Source organism: Malus domestica, chromosome 05 (genome assembly GCF_042453785.1).
Source record: "Malus domestica chromosome 05, GDT2T_hap1".
NCBI lineage: Eukaryota > Viridiplantae > Streptophyta > Magnoliopsida > Rosales > Rosaceae > Malus > Malus domestica.
Window position 1 is genome coordinate 42483863 of NC_091665.1, and position 24675 is coordinate 42508537.

Sequence of the window (24675 nt, forward strand, 5' to 3'; positions counted from 1 at the left end):
GAGCTAGACTCCCAACATGATTGTTTTCTCAAAATTTGAAAAGGCACCGCTCTTTGAATCTCGAAAGCCAGACTCCCAACATGATTGCTTTCTCAAAAATCGAAGAGGTATCGTTATCCGAATCTCGAAAGCCAGATCCCCGACATGAATGCTTGTTTGAAAACCGAAGAGGCATCGCTCTCCTAACTTTGAGAGCCAGATTTCCTTGGATAAAGCTTGTCTGTAATCTTCACACGCAACATCAGCTTTCTAGATACCACAGACGACTTTTTCAAAGTGCTTTGACAAAGTTAAAACACGTGAATCTTGCAGCCCCCACTACATTGCTATGACCTAGAAGAGTAAAAGAATAACGTTACTACTCACTGTTGAGACAATTCCTATATATGTCGACTTTCATCCTCCACAGCCAGGCAAATAAAAAAATGCTTAACTTTTCTTCATATCTGAGATGGCACTCTCAGCAAAGTCTCTCGAAATACTCAGCTTCTTTTCCCCCCGATAATATCTCTGCAAATAAGCCACACCAGAGCAAGAGTATGTCATATCATAAGGGTTAAAAGCAAGAGTATCTCATATCATGCCTTTTCCATGTCTTTTCCTTTGCCATTGTTCTTACCTGCAAGATAAAGAGAAATAGATCAATCAATCAACACTTGGAATCAAGCTTCCAGTCAGGAACTGACTGCCTGGAACTCATTGCCTGATTACTTACCTAGAATTGCTCTCGAGTAATCATCTTCAACATTTTATGTTTCCAGAAAAGATACCATATTTGCCTAAGGAACATATAGGGCAAGTGAGAATAATACAAGGAATCATGTGGAGACAAGCGCAACAGAACACGTGCCGATTCATCTATTACTTTGTCAACAGCAAAAGTATCTCATATTATCAAGGTCGAACGCACTCTTGATTTGATGGACTTGTTTTGACCCTCAAATTCTTGAGTCGGCCTTATACTCTGGAGGAAACCATAAAACCCTCTAGCCCAATTCAAGAATAAGCCTGTGGAAAGTTACTTCTTCAAAAGCAAAAGTATCGCATAACATCTCATCTCATTTTTCTTCTCTTTATCATTCTTGCTGCCTGCAAGATAAGGAGAATGAGAACAATCAGCCGGAATTTGAAATCAAACTGCTAATCTGAGACTGATTGTTTGGAACTCAGATTGCTTACCTTGTTCGTCACCTCTTTCGGCAGATCTTTTCACTCAGAGACTTGGAGGACTCCTACTATAGAGTTTGTATCACGCTTGACCAAGCCCGAAACTACAAGTAAGCTTCAAGTGAAATTGAAAAATTACCTTGTGAATCTCCATTGGTTAAAAATACCACCCCTGGATGGAGGAAAAGTACTTCCAGAGAAGATGTCACATCTACCTATAAGACAGATAAAGCAAGTGAAAATGATATCACATTTCGGTACTTAGAAGTTTCGTGATTACTCAATGGCTTGGATCTTGCAAGTCCCCAACCGAAGAGTTTCCCTCACTCGGGAACTTAGGGGAGCACTGTTTGTACCATACTTGACCAATCTCAAAACTACAAAGCACTGGTCAACGTTATACCGTCAATGACCCAGAAGAATTTCCCTCCAACCAGAAGGTCAATCACAGCGCGACACGTGTCAACATCAGAGGCCAATCACAACACGACACGTGTCAATGTCAGAACAAAGCTAGAAACTCTCTTCTATAAAAGGAGATCATTCTTCCACAATAATCCCTAATGTCATTTGTACTAAATCATTCACTAGTACTCACTAAAGGAGAGCTTGAACCTATGTACTTGTGTAAACCTTTCACAATTAATGAGAACTCTTCTACTCTGTGGACGTAGCCAATCTGGATGAACCACGTACATCTTATGTTTGCTTCCCTATTTCTATCCATTTACATACTTATCCACACTAATGACTGGAGCAATCTAGCAAAGATCACAAACTTGACACTTTGTGTTGTACCAAAGTCCTCACTGATTTTGTGCATCAACACGTTTTAAAATTTTATACATTTTAATGACCAATTTATTAATAAGCATTATTATTTTACTATTGAAATGTGGTGAGGTCGAAAGTGGTCTGGTGGTGACAACAATGGTAGTGGAAGTGTCACATGGTGATTGTCAACAAGATGGTGGTATTAAAGTCGATGTCTTTAGTGGCAGCAATAATACTAGGGGTCGTGATTAATTGTGGTGGTAGGGTGTTGTTGGGGTGGTGGAGTACGGATGAGGGAGGTGGTGACGGTCATGTGGTGTTAGTGGTGGTCATAGTAAGGTTGGCACTTATGCCCATGGCAGTGATGATGGTGGCCATGGTGACAACGGAGGTTGTGGTGATGGAGGGTAGTCATGGTAAGGTGGTGGTGGTGACATGGTGATGAAAGTGATACTAATAATAATAGATATTGAGTAATGGTGAGTAGTGGAGTTTATCATTGGAGAATTGAGAAACAATGAAATCCATCAAAATCTTACCATAAAAGCAATAAAAGTTTATCAAAATCCATGACATATTAAAATCCTTAAATTCAATGAAATTTTGAATACACCTAGATTTTTTTAGACACAAAAAGGAAAAAACATAATTGAAGAACACAAGATTTTCATAGACTTTTTAGAAGGGATAATGCTAAGGAGACTAAATTTTTAAACAAAATTTGCAAACTAAATGATGTGTCACTAATAGGAATGAGCACGTTTATCAACACTTAAGTAATAAACTAATCATCAACTTTCATATCATTTAGTTTTCCAAATTTTGTCTACAAATATAGTCTCCCTAGCATTATCCTTTTAGAAGTCCTAAAAACTCTTTATTAATACTGGGTATTTTTTATTATTTTTTTAACAAATGATATTATCTATACTAAGGAGTGGGAAGTGGGCTAAGCCTCACAATGAGCTAGCAATAATGTGGTTCAAATTCACCTTTGGCAAGAATCAAACCTAAGACATCTCACTTACAAGTGAAGAGGAATACAATTAGATCATAGTACAAAGCGGCAATACAAGGTGATTTTTATTGTCTTCTTAAATGTATATATTGAATACACTTGAGTTTCAGAGCCAAGCAAAGTCCATCAAGCTCCATATACAATACATCAACCTAAGATTTGATTTTAAAGAATTTTGGAAAGATTTTTAAAATGTACTTTATGTTTTAACAAATTCAGCTTCTCTCAATTTTTAAAATGTAGTTTACTTCAATCCTTGCAAATATAGGATAAAAGAAGCCCATGATAATAAGATGGTTTGAATATTCTTCACCCAATTAAGGTTGGTTTAAAGTATGAATTGTTGTGGTATTTATAGATTTTTCATCTTCATTAGAGCAAGTTTATCCTGACCCAAAAGGCAGGGTGAGGGCTTTGGTATTTATAATTGTCCTTGTCATTGTCCAAGCTCAACGGTGGAGTTGCACAAATGCAATCATATTTCAGAAGGCAATTTGCATGCCCTATCCCTTGTTTTGCCCTTACAATCCTAAAATGAGTGGACAAGCTTTTAGAGTAGTTCCAGTGTAGCAAGGCTCCTCTTGGCAATAGGCAACTCAATCTTCTTGAATGAATATAAATTGTTTGTAGTGAATAGTAACTACCTAAGTGCATCTTCACCCCTAGACAGAATAGCCCATACAATTCGTATTAAAATATTAGTAATTTTTTTTTAATTATTTTAAAAAAAAATTAAATTAAGACTGACGTCAATTACATGGATTAGGTGCCAGGCCCGTGGAATTTTACCTGATTGAGTCCTCGGGCTTGCCTTGAGCCCAATTACTTGAATAGGCTGGAGTGTTTTAGGGGGAGGGGGGGAGGGAGTGGATTGGGTTGCCTATCAATAGGGCTATAGCCCATAGTGAAAGTGCTCTTAGAAGGGTAATGACAAGGCAAAGGTAAGAGCATTTAAATTGCCCTCTAAAAGGTGAGTCCCTTTGTGCAACTCCACCTACTGAGTTTGGGCAAGGGTGAGTACTATTCACAAATATATTTTTTTATGTCTTGTAAGTGTGTTTAAGTATGAACTTTATAAGTTTGTTCTTTGAAAATAAATCTCTATGTTTAACTATGATAGTTTAATTTCAAATACAAAACAAAGCATCAAATTACAACAAGCATAATAGAAATGTGAATGAAAAAGATGATTGGATATTATAGAATAAAAAATTATCAATTTTTTTTTTTTTTTTTTTTTGCATTTTAACGATTGGATTTATCATGACCATTGATTTTCCTTATTAATGAATATGACGCTCCAGAACGTTGAAAATCCAACGGCTCTCGTCGCACCACATTATACAGCCATTGGGATTTCTTTTGCACCTGCAACAGCGAGGCCCACGATATTAGGAGCCATCGGCCCACTCACCCAATTCAAGCGTGTACTACCCACACTAGACAAAAAAAAAAAAAAAAACAAACAAAAGAAAAGAAGACGTGATTAATGTCATGATGATGTTAGTCTTGCCCACTGGCACAAAACCAACCTAAAATTCCGACATGTGTGTTGGCCCATCAATTACCCTAAAAATTAGACCCGTGGAAGTAGTTTTTTTGGAGTAAAGGGTAATTTCAGTCTTTGCTCTGCCTTTTGGGTCATGGGTGAACTTGCTCCTATGAATACCCATATATGATGACAGTGCTTCAACTTATTGTTATCTTACGTGGACTGGATCGTCTGTGTCGTTGGCCTCATGCACTTACATTGTTAAATTGAAACCTAATAACCTTTTCTCTGCTGCCAATCATACTATGGTTTATTAATCCTTTGTTCTGTCATCCCCTATTGTTTACATGCAATTTTGTCTGCAGATGACTTTCGATCGATGGTGGAATTACATCAAATATGTCATTCCCCAAGTCATCCCATTCTACATAATAAAGGTGATTGTTAATTTTTGTCCTTTTCCCCTTGTCTTAATACGTTTTAGGCATGTTAATTAATACTTAGCCTATTAATGAATCAAGTGGCGCTAACCTTTTCCTATAAAGGGCAATGGGGGCTCAAACTAGGGGAAAATTTTGGATATGATTATAAGTATGTTGTTTGATAATAGAAAGGCTTTTTTATTCACCACGGTGACCATAATATTTGTTTACTCTTCCTTCGATTTTGAATTCAAAGAGAGGCAGAGAGGCAGAGAGGCAACAATATGAATTTTTGGTCATCAGGTGATCAAGAGAACAACATTATGTATAATAAATGTCGAGTTTAGTTTTCTTTTAAGTCTAGCATGTTATATTGTTAAAGTTGTGAATTTTGTGTTAAAGTTGTGAATTTTGTGTTAAATTTGTGAATATATGATTTCCAGCTAAAATTAGATATTCAATAACATGGTATGTGCACTCGCCATGCACGCGTGCTGGTAATGAAGTGGTGATAATGATGGTGGTGGAAGTGTCACGCTGTGATTGTAAGCAAAATGGTGGTATTAGAGTTGTTGTCTTTAGTGGCAACAATAATAGTAGGGGTGGTGATTCATTGTGGTGCATGGCGGGGTGTTGTTGGGGGTGGTGGAGTAGGGATGGGGGAGGTGGTGACGACGGTGGTAGAGGTAACGGTCATAGTGATGGTGGTGGTCATAGTAAGGTTGACGGTTATGCCCATGGCAACGATGTGGTGGCCATAGTGACAATGGAGGTTGTGGGGGTGGAGGGTGGTCATGGTAAGGTGATGGTGGCGATATGGTGGTGAAAGTGATAAAAACAATAGTAATTGGATAATGGTGGGTGGTGGAGGTTTTTTATTTTTTATTTTTTGTTAAGCGATGGATTTTGTTAGATTAGGTGTTAGTTTAGCCACCGACAAACTCACGTTGTCATGCAATGACTCAACTCATTTCCACCACTATGGTAAAGGGCCACCTACGGTGGTGGAGTTTATCATTGGATAATTGAGACACATTGAAATCCATCAAAATTTTAGAGAAGAGGTTGGTTTGGATATGACAAAAAGATTACCATAAAAGCAGTAAAAGTTCATCAAAATCAATGAAATATTAAAATATTTTAAATTCAATGAAATTTTGAATACACTGGAGTTTTTGTAGACACACAAAAAATCATAATTGAATACCACAAGATTTTCATAGACTTTTTAAAAGTCATAAAAACTTTTTATTCAATGCATGATGATTTTTATTGACTCTTTAAAAGTTTATATTGAATACACTTAAATTTCAAAGTCAAGTAAAATCCATGAAGCCCCATATATACAATACATCACCCTAAAATTTGATTTTAAAAAATTTTAAAATGTATATCATGTTTTAACAAATTCAGCCTGTCCCAATTTTTGAGAAAATTCACTCAAAATATGTCACTGTGGAATCAAGGAAAACTCTATCAAACTCCAATAACCAATAGTAATAAATTCCTAATAATCTAATATAGCTTTAATTTTATTTTCTACATTGTCCTTTGATCCAACTTTCAGTCAACGGTAACCTGTGGATAGGATCAGAGGGTTCTCTCCGCAGCCTTTTGCTGCAAACCATTGTACAACTTTAACCCTATTGTTCAAAGGGATAAATCATCAATCGCTCCATTTTCAGCATTACACTTTCTACGCAACTTTCTCAATTATTTTCATTTGAGTTGATAGCCCTGGGGTGAGACTCAATTGAAATCGACTCCATTAAGTTAAAATAGGGATGATCAGGGGAAGAAAAGGAATGCCCTAGTCTTGAGTTTAGGGCCAAAACCCTTACCTTAGGCCTAGGTGTTTCTGTTTATGAGAAATTAGGTTCACATCTTTCTGTTTACCACTCTATTGATTAAAATCTTATTAATTTTTAATTTTTGATCAAGGTCCTTGGTATTAATAACATCATTAATTATTTGAATAATATATTCCTTTAGACCATCTCCAACCCTTGGGCTAAAAGCCAAATTTTTTAGCCCGGAAAATTTAGCTTTTAGCCCAGAAACATCTTTTCTGCTCCAACCCTTCTGCCCTAAAATTTTAGCGCGGAATTATTAAAGAATGAACTTAGGCTAATTTTTTTCTTAAATCAATTTTTTTTTAAAATAAATATGTAGATTATTGTAAATTAATTTTATGAACATTTTAATCTAAAAAAATTTAAATTCCGATAAACATTTGGCATTTAGCCCGGGGGGAAAGCTGGGGGGTATTTGGCACAGAAATAACATTTGGCATTTAGCCTAAAATTTTAACATGGGTTGGAGAGTGTTTGGGGGGGGGGTAATTTGGCTTTTACCCCAAGTTTGGAGATGGTCTTAGTGTTAAAAATGTTACAATTAGTATATTTATATTTATGGCTAAATTTTTTATCATATATTTTTATTTTTAGTTTGTACCTATTTTTAATTTGTACCAATTTTTTTTTTCATTTTTAATTTGTATCCATATATTAGTTTCTTTTTGTGCCCATATTTTTTAAAGTTTTGTTTGTGTTTGTACCCATGTGTATACCATCACGTGACATTGTATTTTTAAACAATGATAGAAAAATTACATATGGTATATTTATATTTTATGCCTAAACTTTGTATCATATATTTATATTTTTAGTTTGTACCCACTTTTAATTTGCAACATTTTTTTAAATTTGTAGTATTTTCTTTTTAGTTTTATTTTGTACCCATGTATTAATTTATTTTAGCGCCTATATTTTTTTAAAATTCATTTGTACTAATAATTTTTTAATCTTTTATCTGTACCCTAATTTATTTATAATGTACACATTTTTCTTTATTAATGTACCACTTTGTTATATGTGAAATGTACTAATTTTTTTGTAAAATGTACCAATTTTTTTAACACTATATGAATACATTCTTTTGCCATTTATTATTTCTTATTTTTACATAGTTTTTATCCATTTATTCAATCAAAATGTTTGAATTTTTTTATTGTAACCGTTTCTAATAATATTATAATGAGGGATTTTAAATTTATATGATTATAAATCTCATAAAATATCAAACAATTAATGTCAAAACTATAAAAATATAAATATTAATTGTAATATAATGAGGTGTACAAAGTCAAGGAATTTTGATCAAACTTTGAATACCATTAAGGTTTTAGTCAAAGAATGTTAAGAATTAGGACCCACATCTAAAGTATCCCTTATGCGTATTAGCAACAATGCCAATGCTAGAACTTTTTGTAGGAGTTTCCGTTTTGTAGCAATATATTCAGTTTGTTCTAAATTTACACTTTATTAACAATATGACTGGCACTTAACAATCGCCTTGGTCAGTTTTTTTTTTTAACTGTCTGTTTTTTGTAATCACTTGCTTCCGTAATGAACAACGTTGGCAATAAATTATCATAACAAAACAAACACCTAAAAACTGTTCCATATATAAATAAAGAAAAACTAATGAAAATAACTTGAAAACTTAGAGTTTTAACGATAAGGACAAAATAAAGGGTGAAGTGAATAGTACCATGATTGACTTTTTAGTGTAAAAATGTAGTTTTTCTTTAAAGTGAATAGTACCAGGAACATTTCGTTAAAGTTCCCTATAGATAATTACATGTGGGATGGCGTCCTCCATCAAACGACAAAAAAGCATTGGGGGCTAACGTTTGAGTGCATTCTGTTGATTCCTCAATGGTGTGGTTAGACTATGCCTCGTGCACATAAACAGTAATCTAATCTTGTCCTCAGGAGATTTTGGTTTGCCCTTTCGCGTTTCTTAAATTGCTCCAGCTAATGAAACGGAGGCTTAAGCTTTCTCCTCTTAAATCTTAATGTTTCCCTATCTGTTATGGGGCATGACAGAGACTTCGTAGTTTTGGTTCTTTCCATCTCCACGCGAGCTCTATCTCATATATATACTTTGCACAAGCTTTAAAATTTGTTCATATATGTGTTTTGCTTTTAAGGTCCTTGACAAATTCTTGCTGACCTAGCATGCATGCTTGGGTTTCACAAATTATAGCATTTGAACATTTGAGACTGCGAGTTTTGACCATACAGATGTAACACGCAAGAATGTGCGGCGTGCACATGCATGCATGCAGTGGCGGATCCACAGTGGGGTCAATGGGATCGCACGACCCCTTGGAAGCCATGGAAACAACCTTAGAGACCCCTTGGAGCTGCTGGTGCGACCCCTTTGGCTGCACACCAAGTGTTCGACGAAAGGTCTGAAAGAAGGAAGGGAAATCCTCGGCTGGGCTTGAAGACAAAGACGAAGGCGCGCCTTTTTTTTTTAAAAAACAACCTGGGCAAAACGACGTCGTTTTGGCCCAGGTCTGAACAAAAAAAAAATGCCCAGCGTGTACTGGGCAGGTCTGAACAAAAAAAAAATACCTACCGTGTCCTTTTCAGCCTATTTCTCACAGAACCGAAGCCCTTCATTCCAAAACCCCCAAATTTCTTTTGTTTTCTCCTCCTCCAACCCTAAGTTCCAAACTCAATCCCCCCCAAACCCTCAACTCCATCTCCTCCCTTGTTGCCGCCATTAAGGTGCCCTTGTGCTGCCGTCGTCGTCACCGTGGTGGTGGTGCCACCAGCTTTGCTCTTTGTATTTGCTCATTGTTATTGTGAAATTTCACAATTGAAGTAAGTTCTAAACCTTATGTATGATATATTTAATTTAATTGAAACCTAATTCATATTTATTTTGATTATATTGGTGGTTTGTTTATATTGTGAGTATTTATTTTGAATATTTTGTATATGTAGAATATATTGATGGTTTGTTTATATTGTATTATTGTGAGTTTTTATTTTCATTATTTTGTATATGTAGAATGCAAGATGAGATATTTAATTTAATTGAAATCCAATTCATACTTATTTTGATTATGTTGATGGTTTGTTTATATTGTGAGTATTTATTTTGAATATTTTGTATATGTAGAATATATTTAATTTAATTGAAATTAAATTCATATTTATTTTGATTATATTGATGGTTTGTTTATATTGTGAGTTTTTATTTTCATTATTTTGTATATGTAGAATGCAAGATGAGATATTTAATTTAATTGAAATCCAATTCATATTTATTTTGACTATGTTGATGGTTTGTTTATATTGTGAGTATTTATTTTGAATATTTTGTATATGTAGAATTATTATGGAACGGTTTTTTAAGAGAAAGTCATCATCGGGTTCGGGTAGTTCGAATAATGTTGATAGTTCAAATACTGTTGGTAGTTCAAGAACTCCAAGTTCAAGACAAAGTCAGTTAGATGGTGTTTTGGGTAATCTTGAAGCGGATCCTGGATTGAGAACTCGAATAATAGATTATGATGCTAATATGAGAGATGAGGTCCGATGATCATATCTACAAAAAGGACCTTGTCAACCTAGAGGTCATAATTTCCCAATAACTAATATGTCGGGAATTAATCGACGCTTCATTCCCCAATGGTTTGATGAGTTTGATTGGTTGGAGTATAGTATATCTAAAGATGCAGCATTTTGTCTCTATTGCTATCTCTTTAAAACCAATTTTGCACAAGTGGGTAGTGAAGCTTTCACTGGAGATGGATTTAAGACTTGGAAGAAAGGGAGAGAAAGATTTAAGATGCATGTTGGACCGGTTGGGAGTGTTCATAATAAGGCTAGAGAAGCTGCTACAAATTTGATGAATCAAGCTACACATATTGAAACGGCAGTGAGCAAACACTCTGACCAAGCTCGTAAGGCTTATCGCACATGCTTGAATGCATCAATCAAGTGCACTAAGTTTTTATTGCGACAAGGTCTTCCTTTTCGTGGCCATGATGAAAGTGCCATTTCAAGCAATAGGGGAAATTACTTGGAGCTATTGCAATTCCTTGCAGATAATAATGATAAAGTTAGAGAAGTTGTGATGGAAAATGCTCTGGGGAATCTTAGATTAGTAGCTCCTAGCATTCAAAAAGAAATTGTGAATTCATGTGCCCTTGAAACACTTGATGCTATCATAGATGATCTAAAAGATAGATTCTTTTCAATATTGGTGGATGAAGCACGTGATGTGTCGGTGAAAGAGCAAATGGCTATGGTGTTGCGTTATGTGGATGAAGCACGTGATGTGTCGGTGAAAGAGCAAATGGCTATGGTGTTGCGTTATGTGGATGACAACGGGCATGTAATTGAAAGATTTGTGGGTATCCAACATGTTACCAACACTACTTCAAGTTCACTAAATGATGCTATTGACACATTATTTTCTCGCAACGATTTGAGCATTTCCAAGCTACGAGGACAAGGTTATGATGGTGCTAGCAATATGAGAGGTGAGTTGAATGGCCTTAAAACAAAGATATTGAGAGAACAACCTTGTGCATATTATGTTCATTGCTTTGCTCATCAACTTCAACTCGCTCTTGTTGCCGTAGCAAAGAAAAATATAGACATTGCCTCTTTTTTTGCAACGGCTAATAGTGTGGTTAATCATGTTGGAGCATCTTGTAAGCGGCGTGATTTACTTAGAGAGCAACTTCAAGAAGAGCTTGTGATAGCTTTTGAAAATGATTGTCTTATAACGGGGCGAGGCTTAAATCAAGAAACAAGTCTCAAACGTGCCGGTGACACATGATGGAACTCACACTATGGTACCTTGATTAGCATCATTTCCATGTTTTCATCTGTGGTTCATGTGCTTCAAATGGTTATTGATGATAATCCCAATGACAGTGCGGGTGATGCAAATAAGTTAATGAGAGATATACGTACTTTTGAGTTTGTGTTTCACCTTTTCTTGATGAAAGTCATATTAGGACTCACAAATGATTTGTCACAAGCATTGCAAAGGAAAGATCAAGAAATTGTGAATGCAATGGCTTTAGTGAAATCATGCAAGAAAAAGCTACATTGGATGAGGAATAATGGGTTTGATGCATTGGTTGATGAAGTATCTTCTTTTTGTGAAAAACATTATATTGATGTTCCTAACATGGAAGAGGCATTTATACTTCCAGTGAGGTCAAGGCGTAATGCTCCAATAAAGACAAATCGTCATCATTATCGTGTGGAGCTCTTTATTTATGTCATTGATGAGCAAATTACGGAGTTAGAGGATCGCTTTAATGAGGTAAATACCGAGTTGCTTATTTGTTTGGCATGTTTGAGTCCGAAAGATTCATTTGTAGCTTTTGATAAACCAAAGTTACTTCGTCTTGCTCAATTTGATCCTCAAGACTTTTCGGATGAGGATCGTTTGGCACTTGAAGATCAACTTGAGATTTATATTCATTATGTGCGTTCCAGTAGTGATTTCTCTCAATTGGAAGGGATTGGTGATCTTGCAAAAAAAATGGTGGAGACAAGGATGCATCAAGTATTCAATTATGTATATTTGCTCATTACATTGTCTTTAGTTTTACCAGTTGCAACCAAGGAAGAAAATATCGGTAATATCGGAAATATCGGTAGTCCGAAAACACGGAAATATCGATGGAAATATCGGGATAATATCGATATCGATAAAAATTACATGGAAACCACGGAAATTGTAAGAAAAACTTGGAAATTTTTAATGAAACTTTGCAGGATGTTTATTTAGTCAATTATCTATTAGTTTATCACAAAAAATTGGAAGGAAATGCATTGCATGATGGATTTAACTGATTTAAGTTGATTATATAGCGAGCTGGCACATTTTTCACTCTTTAAGGTTCAAATTTTTCACTCTTTCCCTGAAATTATATATTTTCACTTTTTCCCTGAAATTGAGTCCTTTATCCTAATCTAATCTGGACCCCCAGATTAATTTATATTTTCACTCTTTCCCTAAAATTATATAAATTGTACAATTGAGTCTTTTATCCTAATCTAATCTGGACCCTCCATCTTGATTCTCACTCTCTGTCACGCTGCCACGTGGCAGACCACTAACCCTCACCCTATCTCTCTCTCTCTTTTCCCGAGTCCCTCTCGGACCCTTCACTCTCTCTCAGTTCTCAACTCTATCTCTCTCTCGAACTCTCATTCTCTCACCCCATTTTCTCCGGCGCCGACTCTGGCTTCGGCTGGAGTCGGTTGCCCTTTCCCCTTTCCTCCTCCTGTTTTTCTCTTGTTTTTCCCTTCTCGGTCTGTTCCTCTGTCTTTTCTTCTTTCTCTTCTTCTTCTGTTTTTCTTTTTGCTTTCTCCTCTGTTTTTTCTTTTCCCCCTGCGTCCTTTCCCGATCCGGCCATGTCCTCCTACCCACCCTCAGCGACGATCATCCTCCTTCATCTTTCAGATCCGGCATGCAGCTGCTTTCAAACCGCGTTTTGTTGCGGTATTTCGAAAGGGTGCGTTGAGATCCGGCATGCAGCTGCTTTCAAACCCAGCCATCGACACCACTCCATAACCGCCTTCTAAACCACCTTGTTCCATGGAGAAGTCGTGTCGTTAGTCCCAGTCGTCGAGTCGTAACTGTCGCGTCATAGCAAATCAACGGTTGTGGAGAAACTGAGCGGAGGCAGCAGACATCGGACGATGGACCGGAATTCATCGTAGTCGTCGGTGAGGAGCACAACGTTGTCCCAGCCGTCTTGGATTCGTGAGGAAGACGACGTTCCCAGGCTCCTACTTCTCTTCTTCTCGGTTTGTAATTTAATTTTTGTACAGATTTCGAATTTTCTGCATGTAATTTCATTTTTGTACTGAATTCGATTTTAGGGATTTAGGAATTAGGGATTCAGTTCATTTGCTTTGAATTTGAATTTGGGGATTTAGAGATTCAGTTCATTTGCTTTGAATTCGAATTTGGGGATTTAGGGATTCGGTTAATTTGCTCCGGCGTTCTTCTCCGATTTGAACAGTTCCAAAATATCGCGATAGTTTCGAAAATATCACGATATTATCGATAATATCGCGATATTTTGCCGAATCGGACCCCCAAAAAAACGATAATATCGGCGAAATATCGCCGATATTATCAATATTTTCTTCATTAGTTGCAACTGCTTCAGTGGAGAGAGCATTTTCTGTCATGAATATTGTTAAAGGTCCACTTAGGAACAAAATGGGAGATCAATGGTTGAGTGATAGCTTGCTTGTTTATATTGAGAGAGATATTTTTGCTTGTATTGAAAATGAAGCTATAATGCTTCGTTTTCAAAATATGAAACCTCGTCGTGGACAATTATAGCTTGTAATATTGTTTCCGTTATGAATTATGAATGAAAATACTATGATTTCATTTTCAACATGTTTTTCCTGTTGGTATTTAGACAATTTTTCATCATTAATAAAACTTGAATAAAATGATAAAGATTGAAAATCAAAGAAACAGAGTGCAGAGAGCTTTGGAAACAGAGGGATGATGTTTTTTCTTAAAACAGAGATCTTATCTTTTCATTAAGATATTTCTGATATATATGGCTCAATACATAAGCCGACTGAAGTAATTAGGTCGACTGATAAATAGAATGGGTCGACTGATAAAGACAACAGTCAGCCCTTTTACACAGAATCAGTTTAAGTAAAGCATTAACTTTACCATTTCCATCCTAAATTTTTTTTTTGGACTTTTACACTACGACCCCTTGTGGTAAGATTCCTGGCTCCGCCACTACATGCATGTCCCATGTAGGAGAAGGCTTGCATACATTATATATATTTGATGTATAGCTGGTACTTGGGGCAATTTAGAAGGGTCTCAGGAAGACTGTAAATGTGATGTAGATCATATATTGCGGAATAGATCGACGATCAAGTTAAAAGACATAAATTTAGCAATAAGAATAAAACTTTGTAAATTTGAATTCTGATGTTTGATTTGGATCATAACCTGCCGTTTTGAAGTCAATGGCATCACAAGTCCAAATCAATCTCAGCCACTAGTCTTCTAGTGGATTAATACAGATGTATCCTGCATTCGAACTTCAAAAGGACAAATATAATATATATATATATATATATATATATATATATATATATATATGCTGTTTTTTTTTTGTGTGTGTTATTGATGGCCACTTACTATATACTTTCAAAGTAGAAAAGAGTTTTGACTTTTGTTAATTTATACATGATGATTCCATTTTCCCTGTATAACACTTGCAGCTTAATTTAATATATGAAGGTGCTTCAAGCATAAACACAAATTAAAAAATGACTACTGAACACGATAACATATACGAGCCTACCTACTTGCAGTTCATATGGACTGAGAAAAGAAAAAGAAAACAGATAAACCCTGCAACCCAGAACGAGTTCAACTTCAAACTTTGTAATTGTATGTAGAAATTAGAAGACTTTGATCATTGATCAAACCCTAATGCCTTGACTTTCTAACTGTGATGTGACTTCAAAATCTATGTGAAGTCAATGTGAGGAAATTTATATTTGGTTTGATAAGAGAAACATTCCACTTGGGAAAGCTAAATATCTTTTTAAATATAATTAGTACATTTTATCTTATCCCTTGTCACTTCCTAATATAAGAGCATTAGTTATCATTTTCTGTTCACCAATATAAAACTTAAAATGTGCACGTTGCATGTGAGCCAATCATGTATCCAACTAAATTTCAACCCTTCCGTTTTTCACATTTCTTTCCCATCATCATGATTTTGTGTAAATGATACTCTTTTTACTCTTTTCCCTACCATAACAACTGAAAACGATATATTTATCAGCGTGTCCAGATCACGAGTACAGACTCTATATGTCATTATACAAATGAAAAGATATTTTAAAAAAATAAAAAATATTTCCTCCACTTGATGAAAAACATATGGCGTACCGTCTGTATTCTGATTATATGAAAAAAAATCCTGAATAATAAAAAAAATTAAGTAAATATATTGCTCAACTGCTGGTACATTTTTATTTCAAAAACCAGAATTATTATTACATATGATACAGTACTAGTAACTTCTCTATGCCACGATCGATAACTAACGATCATAATAAGTTCCTCGAGGTTTCAACAGATTTCTGGTTCTGAGTACATGCACTCATGTAAAATACACTCAAAACCGAAACATACGTATGCTAGTGTAGACACTGATTTTTTTTAATGATGTATGGGATCAGGACCTCCGGGACTCGATCGCTTCGGATAGTAACGAGTTTGGTTCGCGTCTTTTCTCAACCAAACGTTTAGTAGTTCCCTAGCATTTCCGGCCAATGCTTGTCTCGACCTGGTTAAATTCCTCTTCTCCCGACTCGGACTGAGACGCCGAGTTTCAGCACTAGAAAATAGCAGCAGCATTAGTACGATGCAGGCACAACATCTCCAGTTAATGAGCATTTTTCTGGAAAGGGTTACATAAAAATGCTAGGCTTGTAGAGACTCCCCAAGTGAGTATGTTATATATATAGATTAGACACCATCAAAGTGTTCGATTTTTGCTATAATATTATTCAAAGTGGGTGGAAATGGGACCTCACAAAGCCCATATTATAATGCTTTTTTTGTTGTGTCTTGTAGTTGAGTTCTTGTACCTTTTGACCCTTTTTTCACTAATCGAAAATAACAAATACCGACCAACTCTTTGTACTCAAACAATACGCTACATCCCCCCACCACCACCACCACCCCCTCTCCCTCCCTCCCCCTCTACCCTCTACTATTAGATGAAGTCTATAAGCTGGGACACTTAAACTGAATAAAATTTCATCTCTTACAACCTCTCAGGCTGTTTGTTTAAGTGAGCATTTGCCTTGGGTGCTCCAATGATAACATTGATTAGGGTTTCAAGGCACCTTTTGAAAATCAAGGGGAGTAGGTTAATAGTTTGGCCGGCTTTTGTCGGCTAAAAATTATAAGTGTGGCCGGCCGGATTTCTTTCTCTATACTTGAAGTAAAATAGAGTTATAAGCTCTCCATGTCCATATTCTCCCTGTAGCTTTCCATCAACGAAGGAATAGACTAAGGAAAGCAAAGGTCCATAGGTAGTTACCAATTGATGCCACCGAAAGTCCTCTAAATATTCGTAAGATGTTATGATGTCGAGCGCCATTGAGATCTCCAGTGTCGTCGTTTTATTTTGGGAATTCACAGGTTTGGAGAGGAGTTCACAAGCTTAAACAATCAATGTGCTGAGTATTGTACTATATTTTTCAATAATAGGTAGATTATTACTACGAGCATCTTGGATAAGTTGGGTAGGTGATTTTAGTTGTTACATGAATTTTAAATTATGTAGTGGGTGTTTTCGGCATAGGGTGCCTTCAAATCAATTTGGGGGGGGGGGGGGGGTGTGGGGGGTGCGGTGAAGCCTTTTAGATTAGAAAGAAGACAATACCATTAACTTTAAGAATGGGGATAGAAGGAAGCTATGATTTACAAAGTCATCGATATCATTCAGATGCCAATGGTTAATCAGAAGCAACTTGCACGAAATCTAACCAGAACACCCGTATATATGATCTTTAGACGCGAAATTTATTACAGAATCGAGTCAGAAACCTGATTGCGTCCTAATAAGAACGTAGTATATGTATTTAGGAAGGAAAATATGAAAGACAGATGCCCAACGAGATTACGAACGAGGTTATTGACTAATTATTTACATCACTATGAGTCGGACCATTCATATATAAAGCTTATGCTATATTACGAACGAGCTTCTGAAGATCCGGCAGTCCAACTTTGGAATAAGAGAGAGCGTAAACTCAAGGCCTGATTCAACTCTGAAGCATCACATTTAGGTTTCAGATGAACCTTCGATTAGCAGGTTCTCGTTGTCTGAATGAAAGCAGGAAACAGAAAGCGTAACACGATCCTGACATTCAGACAACATAGTAAATCATGACTATAACAGTATAACCAGAGTTTTACATGCACTACTTGAAGTTTGTAAAGAAAAATAAGGCAACCCAACCTGTCATTGCTTATAAGAAGCCTTTTTTATATAACAACTGTCGGCGATCTTGAACATGTCTGAAGCTCCTTGAACACCAGTTTTGAGGCAAATTTATGAACTTTATGAATGTGATTAATTAATTATTAAGGAAAATGCAACTTTATCTCAACGATCAAAACGGTAGACAGAAAAACAGGAAATTAACATCTAAAACAGTCTGAAGGATATCTTTGCTTCGTAAATGGGATGGTTAAGCATCAGTAGACTGTAGTTGTTCACAATAGCTCTAACTAGCAATTCCTTGGCTTCCACGTGTTTCTTTCTCAGCACGTTGCATATCTGCAAGGAAGATAATTAGCGATGCACAATCACTCGAAATGGCGCTATATACTCAAATTATGACAGAAGATCATGATACCTTGCGGTCCTATTTCTCTTTATAATGCACATACAATGTTACAGTAAAAGTAATGATAATTTACTCACATCTTCAAGCTCCTTAGCGTACGCTTCAGCCTTTTCAACATTTCCATCATTTTCCATCACTGAAGGAATATCAAGTTCCATCACATTGATCACACAAGGACTACCGAGTTCAGAGGTCTGATGGTCACCAAAAGTGCTGTTAGTCTTGCTCTCCACATGACTCATGAATGCGAACCTAGCGAAAACGTAAAGAATATTTTAGTCAGTTTATCTAGTACAGGCTCCCACCTATAATTCACTTAATAGCATTCATTATAAATCATTAATTCTATAGAGTTAGTTGAGAACCTGTTCTGCAACAACTTCTTTTGAAGGTTCTTTGAAGTTTCTGCACGTATTATTGGAAAAAGAATGTGAGATGTCAGCAGATTCCCAGTAAACCACTTTAGAACACGTAATTAATAATAGGCCGGAAAAGGGTTCAGAACAATAAGTTAAACACATAGCTGCTAGTAAAAGAGGACCTGGATTCTTTAGGTGACTGAGAAAGGCGCTATAGAGGCTTTAAGGATGTTAAACCTGAAGCAGATCCCTGCAAAATAGCTTCGTGTAAGAAATTGAGAATGTTAACTCAGAAGAGTGTAGAAACTACTCATTTTATCGTCGAATCAGGAAAGAAGAAGTGGTTGTAGCTTTGAAGAAGATGAAGCATAGAAAAGCAGTGGGCCCAAACGATATACCGATTGAAGTGTGGAAAGCCTTGGGAGAGACAGGTATAGCATGGCTCACTGACCTTTTCAATAGGATTTTGAAAACGAAGAAGATGCCAAACGAGTGGCGAAAGAGCACCTTGGTGCCTATTTACAAGAATAAGGGCGACGTACAAAATTGCATGAACTATAGGGGTATTAAGCTAATGAGTCATACAATGAAGCTCTGGGAGAGAGTCATTGAGCATAGATTGAGGCAAGAGACACGGGTTTCGGACAACCAATTCGGGTTCATGCCAGGGCGCTCAACCATGGAGGCAATCTATCTCTTACGAAGATTGATGGAAAGATATAGAGATGGGAAAAAGGATTTACACATGGTCTTTATAGATTTGGAAAAAGCGTATGATAGGGTCCCAAGAGACATTCTTTGGAGGATTTTAGAGAATAAAGGAGTACGAGTAGCATATATCCAAGCTATAAAGGATATGTATGAAGGAGCAAAGACTGCCGTAAGAACTCATGACGGACAAACCGAAAGCTTCCCCATAACTGTAGGATTACATCAAGGCTCATCCTTAAGTCCTTACCTTTTTGCGTTGGTAATGGATGAGTTAACAGGACATATTCAAGATGATATTCCTTGGTGTATGCTTTTTGCAGACGATAAAGTGTTGATAGATGAAACTCAGGAAGGGGTAAATGCGAAGCTTAACCTTTGGAGAGAAGTGTTGGAATCTAAAGGTCTTCGCCTAAGCCGATCAAAGACAGAATATATGGGTGCAAATTCAGCGCAAATGGAGGTCAAAATGAGTTAGGGGTGAGGATCGGAGATCAGGAAATACCAAAGAGCGACCGTTTTCGCTACCTAGGATCTATCTTGCAAAAGAACGGAGAATTAGATGGAGATCTCAACCATAGAATACAAGCTGGATGGATGAAGTGGAAGAGTGCATCCGGCGTGTTGTGTGATCGTCGTATGCCACTGAAGCTTAAGGGAAAATTTTATAGGACGGCAATAAGGCCGGCGATGCTGTATGGCACAGAATGTTGGGCGGTGAAGCACCAACACGTACACAAAATGGGTGTAGCGGAGATGAGGATGCTTCGTTGGATGTGTGGGCACACGAGAAAGGATAAGATTAGGAATGAGGATATCCGAGGTAAAGTAGGAGTAGCCGAAATTGAAGGAAAACTGAGAGAAAATCGGTTACGGTGGTTTGGACATGTGCAAAGAAGGCCTATTGACGCTCCGGTTAGAAGATGCGACTACGGGACAGGTTCAGGGCCGAAGGGGTAGAGGAAGACCTAGGAAAACTTTGGAAGAGACTCTAAGAAAAGACTTAGAGTACTTGGATCTAACGGAGGACATGACACAGGATCGAGCACAATGGCGTTCTAAGATTCATATAGCCGACCCGACTCAATGACTTGGATTTTTCAAGTCTCCAATCGAGAAGTTTTCCCCACTTGGGAAATTAAGGGAACACTACCTCAACCTACATGCTCCACTCACAAAGCTTCAACATACAAGCTTCAACAAAAGAAAAATTCAAAGAACTTAGTGAAGAAGGCTTTGGTGTATTTCACACAATACGTTGAAATGAAACAAAGCTTATTTATCGATATCTCTAAGAAGTTACAAATATGTACATATACACGAGTCAAAATAAACAAACAAGAGGGAGCCTTCACAAAGGTTGCTTAGGAGAAGTCTCAGCAGTCGGCAGAGCCCCAGAAAGAGAAGGTACCGGAGGGGGATCATTCGGAGCCTCAGTACTGGACAGCACCCTAGAAGGAGGAAGCATCGGAGGTTGATCATTTAGAGCTTCATTACGCGGTACAGCCCCAGAAGACGAAGGCAATAAATGCCTTTGGAACAAACCCACAAACCTCTGATGATCATGTAAAATCTGACCATCAAATTCCTTCATCTGGTCAAGCTTCATCTTCATGTTTGTAGCATAGTCATGAGCGAGCCGGTGCAACTGTTTATTCTCATGCTTGAGCCCTCTAATCTCCTGTTTGAGACTCATCACTTCAGCTGCCAATGATTCAACTTTGCGGGTTCGAGCAAATAGGTGTTGGGTCGTATTAGACACAGAACCTGCACACTAAACACTGAGAGCCAGAGAATCCTTAACAGCCAACTCATCAGACCGTTTGGAAAGTAGTCTGTTATCTTTGGGAGTGAGAAGGTTCCTGGCCACCACCGCAGCGGTCATATCATTCTTCATCACGGAATCCCCAACGGTAAGAGGGCCAGTAGGGGATAAGAAGGATGGGCGTCATATGTTGTCTGGAGAAGGCGTGGCTGCCTCTTCAACAAGATTCAAGTCAAAACGACGGTCGGAGGGGCCAGACATTTTCAAAAGTGTTGAAGAGAAAAGAGGTCGGACAAATCAAGATCTTAGAAATGCAAGAAGGGAGCTTCTACTGGTGGAGATTCAAGTGTGCTTTGGAACTTAATACCAACCTCTATAAAAATCCGCACTCGATGGAGCTTCAGAAATCGAAGAGGCGCCTGCTCAGAAATCGAAAAGGCGTTTGCTTTCTCAAAAGCTGGGCTGCTCAGAGACCACGAGGGTCAATCTCAGGAATCGAAGAGGCGTTTTGCTTTCTCAAAAGCTGGGCTGCTCAAAGACCACGAAGGTCGATCGCAGAAATCGAAGAGGCGCTTGCTTTCTCAAAAGCTGGGCTGCTCAGAGACCACGAGGGCCGATCTTAGAAATCGAAAAGGCACCTGCTTTTTCAGCCTTGTCAGCACCTGTCACATGCACACTCAACTTTGCGGAAATTACGGGCATTCTGTCGAAGATTTCTAGTGAAGTAGAAAGCCCGTGAATGTTATTGTTCAATCATTCACTTTCCACACGCAACATCAGCTCACGGGTACCACAGATAACTTTGCCAAAAATCTCTGACAAAGTTTAGACACGTGAAGCTTGCAGCTCCCATTACATCGCTATGACCAAGAAGGGTAAAAGAATAGCAAAGAAACAGCACTAACAAAGTTTAAACACATAAATTTTGAAGGTCTAGCTACCATATTATTACCCACAAGGGTAAAGGAACAGGACCATTGCTGGATAATTGGAAAGTCCTTGTGGGTCAACCTCTGTGCTCTGTGGCAAGGTAGACTAGCAAACAGGCCTAACCTTTACTCACATTTGAGAAAACACTCCCAACAAGATTGCTTGCTTCAAGATCGAAGAGGCACCGTCCTCCGAATCTCGAGAGCCAGACTCCCAACATGATTACTTTCTCAAAAAACGACGAGACACCGCTCTCTGAATCTCGAGAGCCAGACTCCTAGCAGGATTGCTTTCTCAAAAATCGAAGAGGCACCGTTCTCCGAATCTCGAGAGACAGATCCCCGACAGGATTGCTTGTTCGAAAACCGAAGAGGCACCGCTTTCTCAACTTCGAGAGCCCCTTAGATAAAGCTTGTCTGTAATCCTCACACCGTTTTCTCAACTTCGAAAGCCAGATCTCTTTGGATAAATCTTGTCTGTAATCTTCACACGTAACATCAGCTTTCCAGATACCACAGACCACTTTTTCAAAGTGCTCTGACAGAGTTAAAACACGTGAAGCTGGCAGCTCCCACTACCGTGCTATGACCAAGCAGGGTAAAAGAATAGTATTACTCCTTGTTAGGGAGACTCCTATATATGTCGACCTCCATTCTCAACGGACAGGCAGACCTGCAAAAATGCTCAACCCTTCCTCATATCTGAGAGGGCACTCCCAACGAAGCCTCTCGAAATACTCAGCTTTCTTTCCCTCCGAGAATACCTCTGCAAACAAGCTACACTAGAGCAAGAATATCTCATATCATCAGGGTTAAAAGTAAAAGTATCCCATATCATGCTTTTTTCCCTATCTTTTCCTTTGGCCTTGTTCTTACCTGCAAGACAAGGAGAAAGAGAGCAATCAGTCAGCACTTGGAATCAAGCTTCCAGTCCGGAACTGACTGCCTGGAACCCCATTGCTCTCGAGTACTCATCTTCAACATCTTATGCTTCCCGAGAAGATACCACATCTGCCTGAGGAACAAATAGGGCAAGTGAGAAGGATACAAGGAAGCATGTGGAGACAAGCGCAACAGAACATGTGCCGATACATCCACTACTTTGTCAACAGCAAAAGTATCACATATCAGCAGGGTCGAACGTACTCTAGATTTGATGAACTTGTTTTGACCCTCAAATTCTTCAGTCGGCCTTATACTCTGGCGGAAACAAGAAAACCCTCCAGCCCAGTTCAAGAATAAGCCTGTGGAAAGTTACTTCTTCAAAAGCAAAAGTATCTCATATCACCTTTTCTCCTTTTCTTCTCTTTATCCTTCATGCTACCTGCAAGATAAGGAGAAGGATAACAATCAGCCGGAACTCGAAATCAAACTTCTGATCTGAGACTGATTGCTTGGAGCTCTGATTGCTTACCTTGTCTGTCACCTCTTTCAGCAGATCCCCTAGCTCGGCGACTTGGGAGACTCCTACTACATGGTTTGTATCGCGCTTGACCAAGCCTGAAACTACAAGTAAGCGTCAAGTGAAATTGATACATTACCTTGTGCATCTCCACCAGTTAAAGATACCACCCCTGGAGGGAGGAAGAGTACTTCCAAAGAAGATGCCACATCTACCTATGAGACAGATAAGGCAAGTGAAGACGATACCACACTTCGGTACTTAAAAGTTTCGTGATTACGAGATCATTCTTCCACAATATTTCCTAATGTCATTTGTACTAAATCATTCATTTGTACTCACTAAAGGAGAGTTTGAACCTATATACTGTGTAAACCCTTCACAATTAATGAGAACTCATTTACTCCGTAGACGTAGCCAATCTGGGTGAACCACGTACATCTTGTGTTTGTTTCCTGTCTCTATCCATTTACATACTTATCCACACTAATGACCGAAGCAATCTAGCGAAGATCACAAACTTAATATTTAAGATGATATTCTTTGGTGTATGCTTTTCGCAAACGAAATAGTGTTGATAGATGAAACGCAGGAAGGGGTAAACGCGAAGCTTAACCTTTGGAGAGAAGTGTTGGAATCTAAAGGTCCTCGCCTAAGCCGATCAAAGACAGAATATATGGAGTGCAAGTTCAGTGCAAACGGAGGCCAAAATGAGTTAGGGGTGAAGATCGGAGATCAGGAAATACCAAAGAGCGACCGTTTTCGCTACCTAGGATCTATCTTGCAAAAGAACGGAGAATTTGATGAAGATCTCACCCATAGAATACAAGCTGGATGGATGAAGTGGAAGAGTGCATCCGGCGTGTTGTGTGACCGTCGTAGGCCACTGAAGCTCAAGGGAAAATTTTATAGGACGGCAATAAGGCCAGCAATGCTGTATGGCATAGAATGTTGGACGGTGAAGCATCAACACGTAGGTGTAGTGGAGATGAGGATGCTTCGTTGGATGTGTGGGCACACGAGAAAGGATAAGATTAGGAATGAGGATATCCGAGGTAAAGTAGGAGTAGCCGAAATTGAAGGAAAGAGGAGAGAAAATCGGTTACGGTGGTTTGGACATGTGCAAAGAAGGCCTACTGACGCTCCGGTTCGAAGATTTGACCACGGGACAGAGGTTCAGGGCCGAAGGGGTAGAGGAAGACCTAGGAAAACTTTGGAAGAGACCCTAAGAAAAGACTTAAGAGTACTTGGATCTAACGGAGGACATGACACAAAACCGAGCGCAATGGCGTTCTAGGATTCATATAGCCGACCCCACTTAGTGGGAAAAGGCTTTGTTGTTGTTGTTGTTGTATTTGGATAGAATATAACAGAGCT

General features: G+C 38.0%; 2 protein-coding genes and 1 long non-coding RNA gene across 3 annotated transcripts in view; 2 read left to right on the forward strand and 1 right to left on the reverse strand.

The window, feature by feature from the left end:
* The window catches only part of LOC103434859 (uncharacterized protein At4g18490), a 67240-nt gene that overhangs the window by 25757 nt on the left and 16808 nt on the right, over positions 1-24675 (reverse strand). The window lies entirely within an intron of this gene.
* On the forward strand, positions 10331-11521 carry LOC139196275 (uncharacterized). The gene has a single exon (XM_070821961.1). The coding sequence runs from the start codon at positions 10331-10333 to the stop codon at positions 11519-11521; it is 1191 nt and encodes a 396-aa protein (XP_070678062.1).
* LOC139195985 (uncharacterized) lies at positions 11858-12290 on the forward strand. The gene is made up of 2 exons (XR_011581078.1): positions 11858-12016; positions 12196-12290. It is a non-coding gene; the product is annotated as an uncharacterized lncRNA (long non-coding RNA).

Excerpts from the sequence above, each read along its gene's own strand:
- LOC139196275 (XM_070821961.1), top strand. The coding sequence starts at position 10,331 with ATGTCGGGAATTAATCGACGCTTCATTCCCCAATGGTTTGATGAGTTT.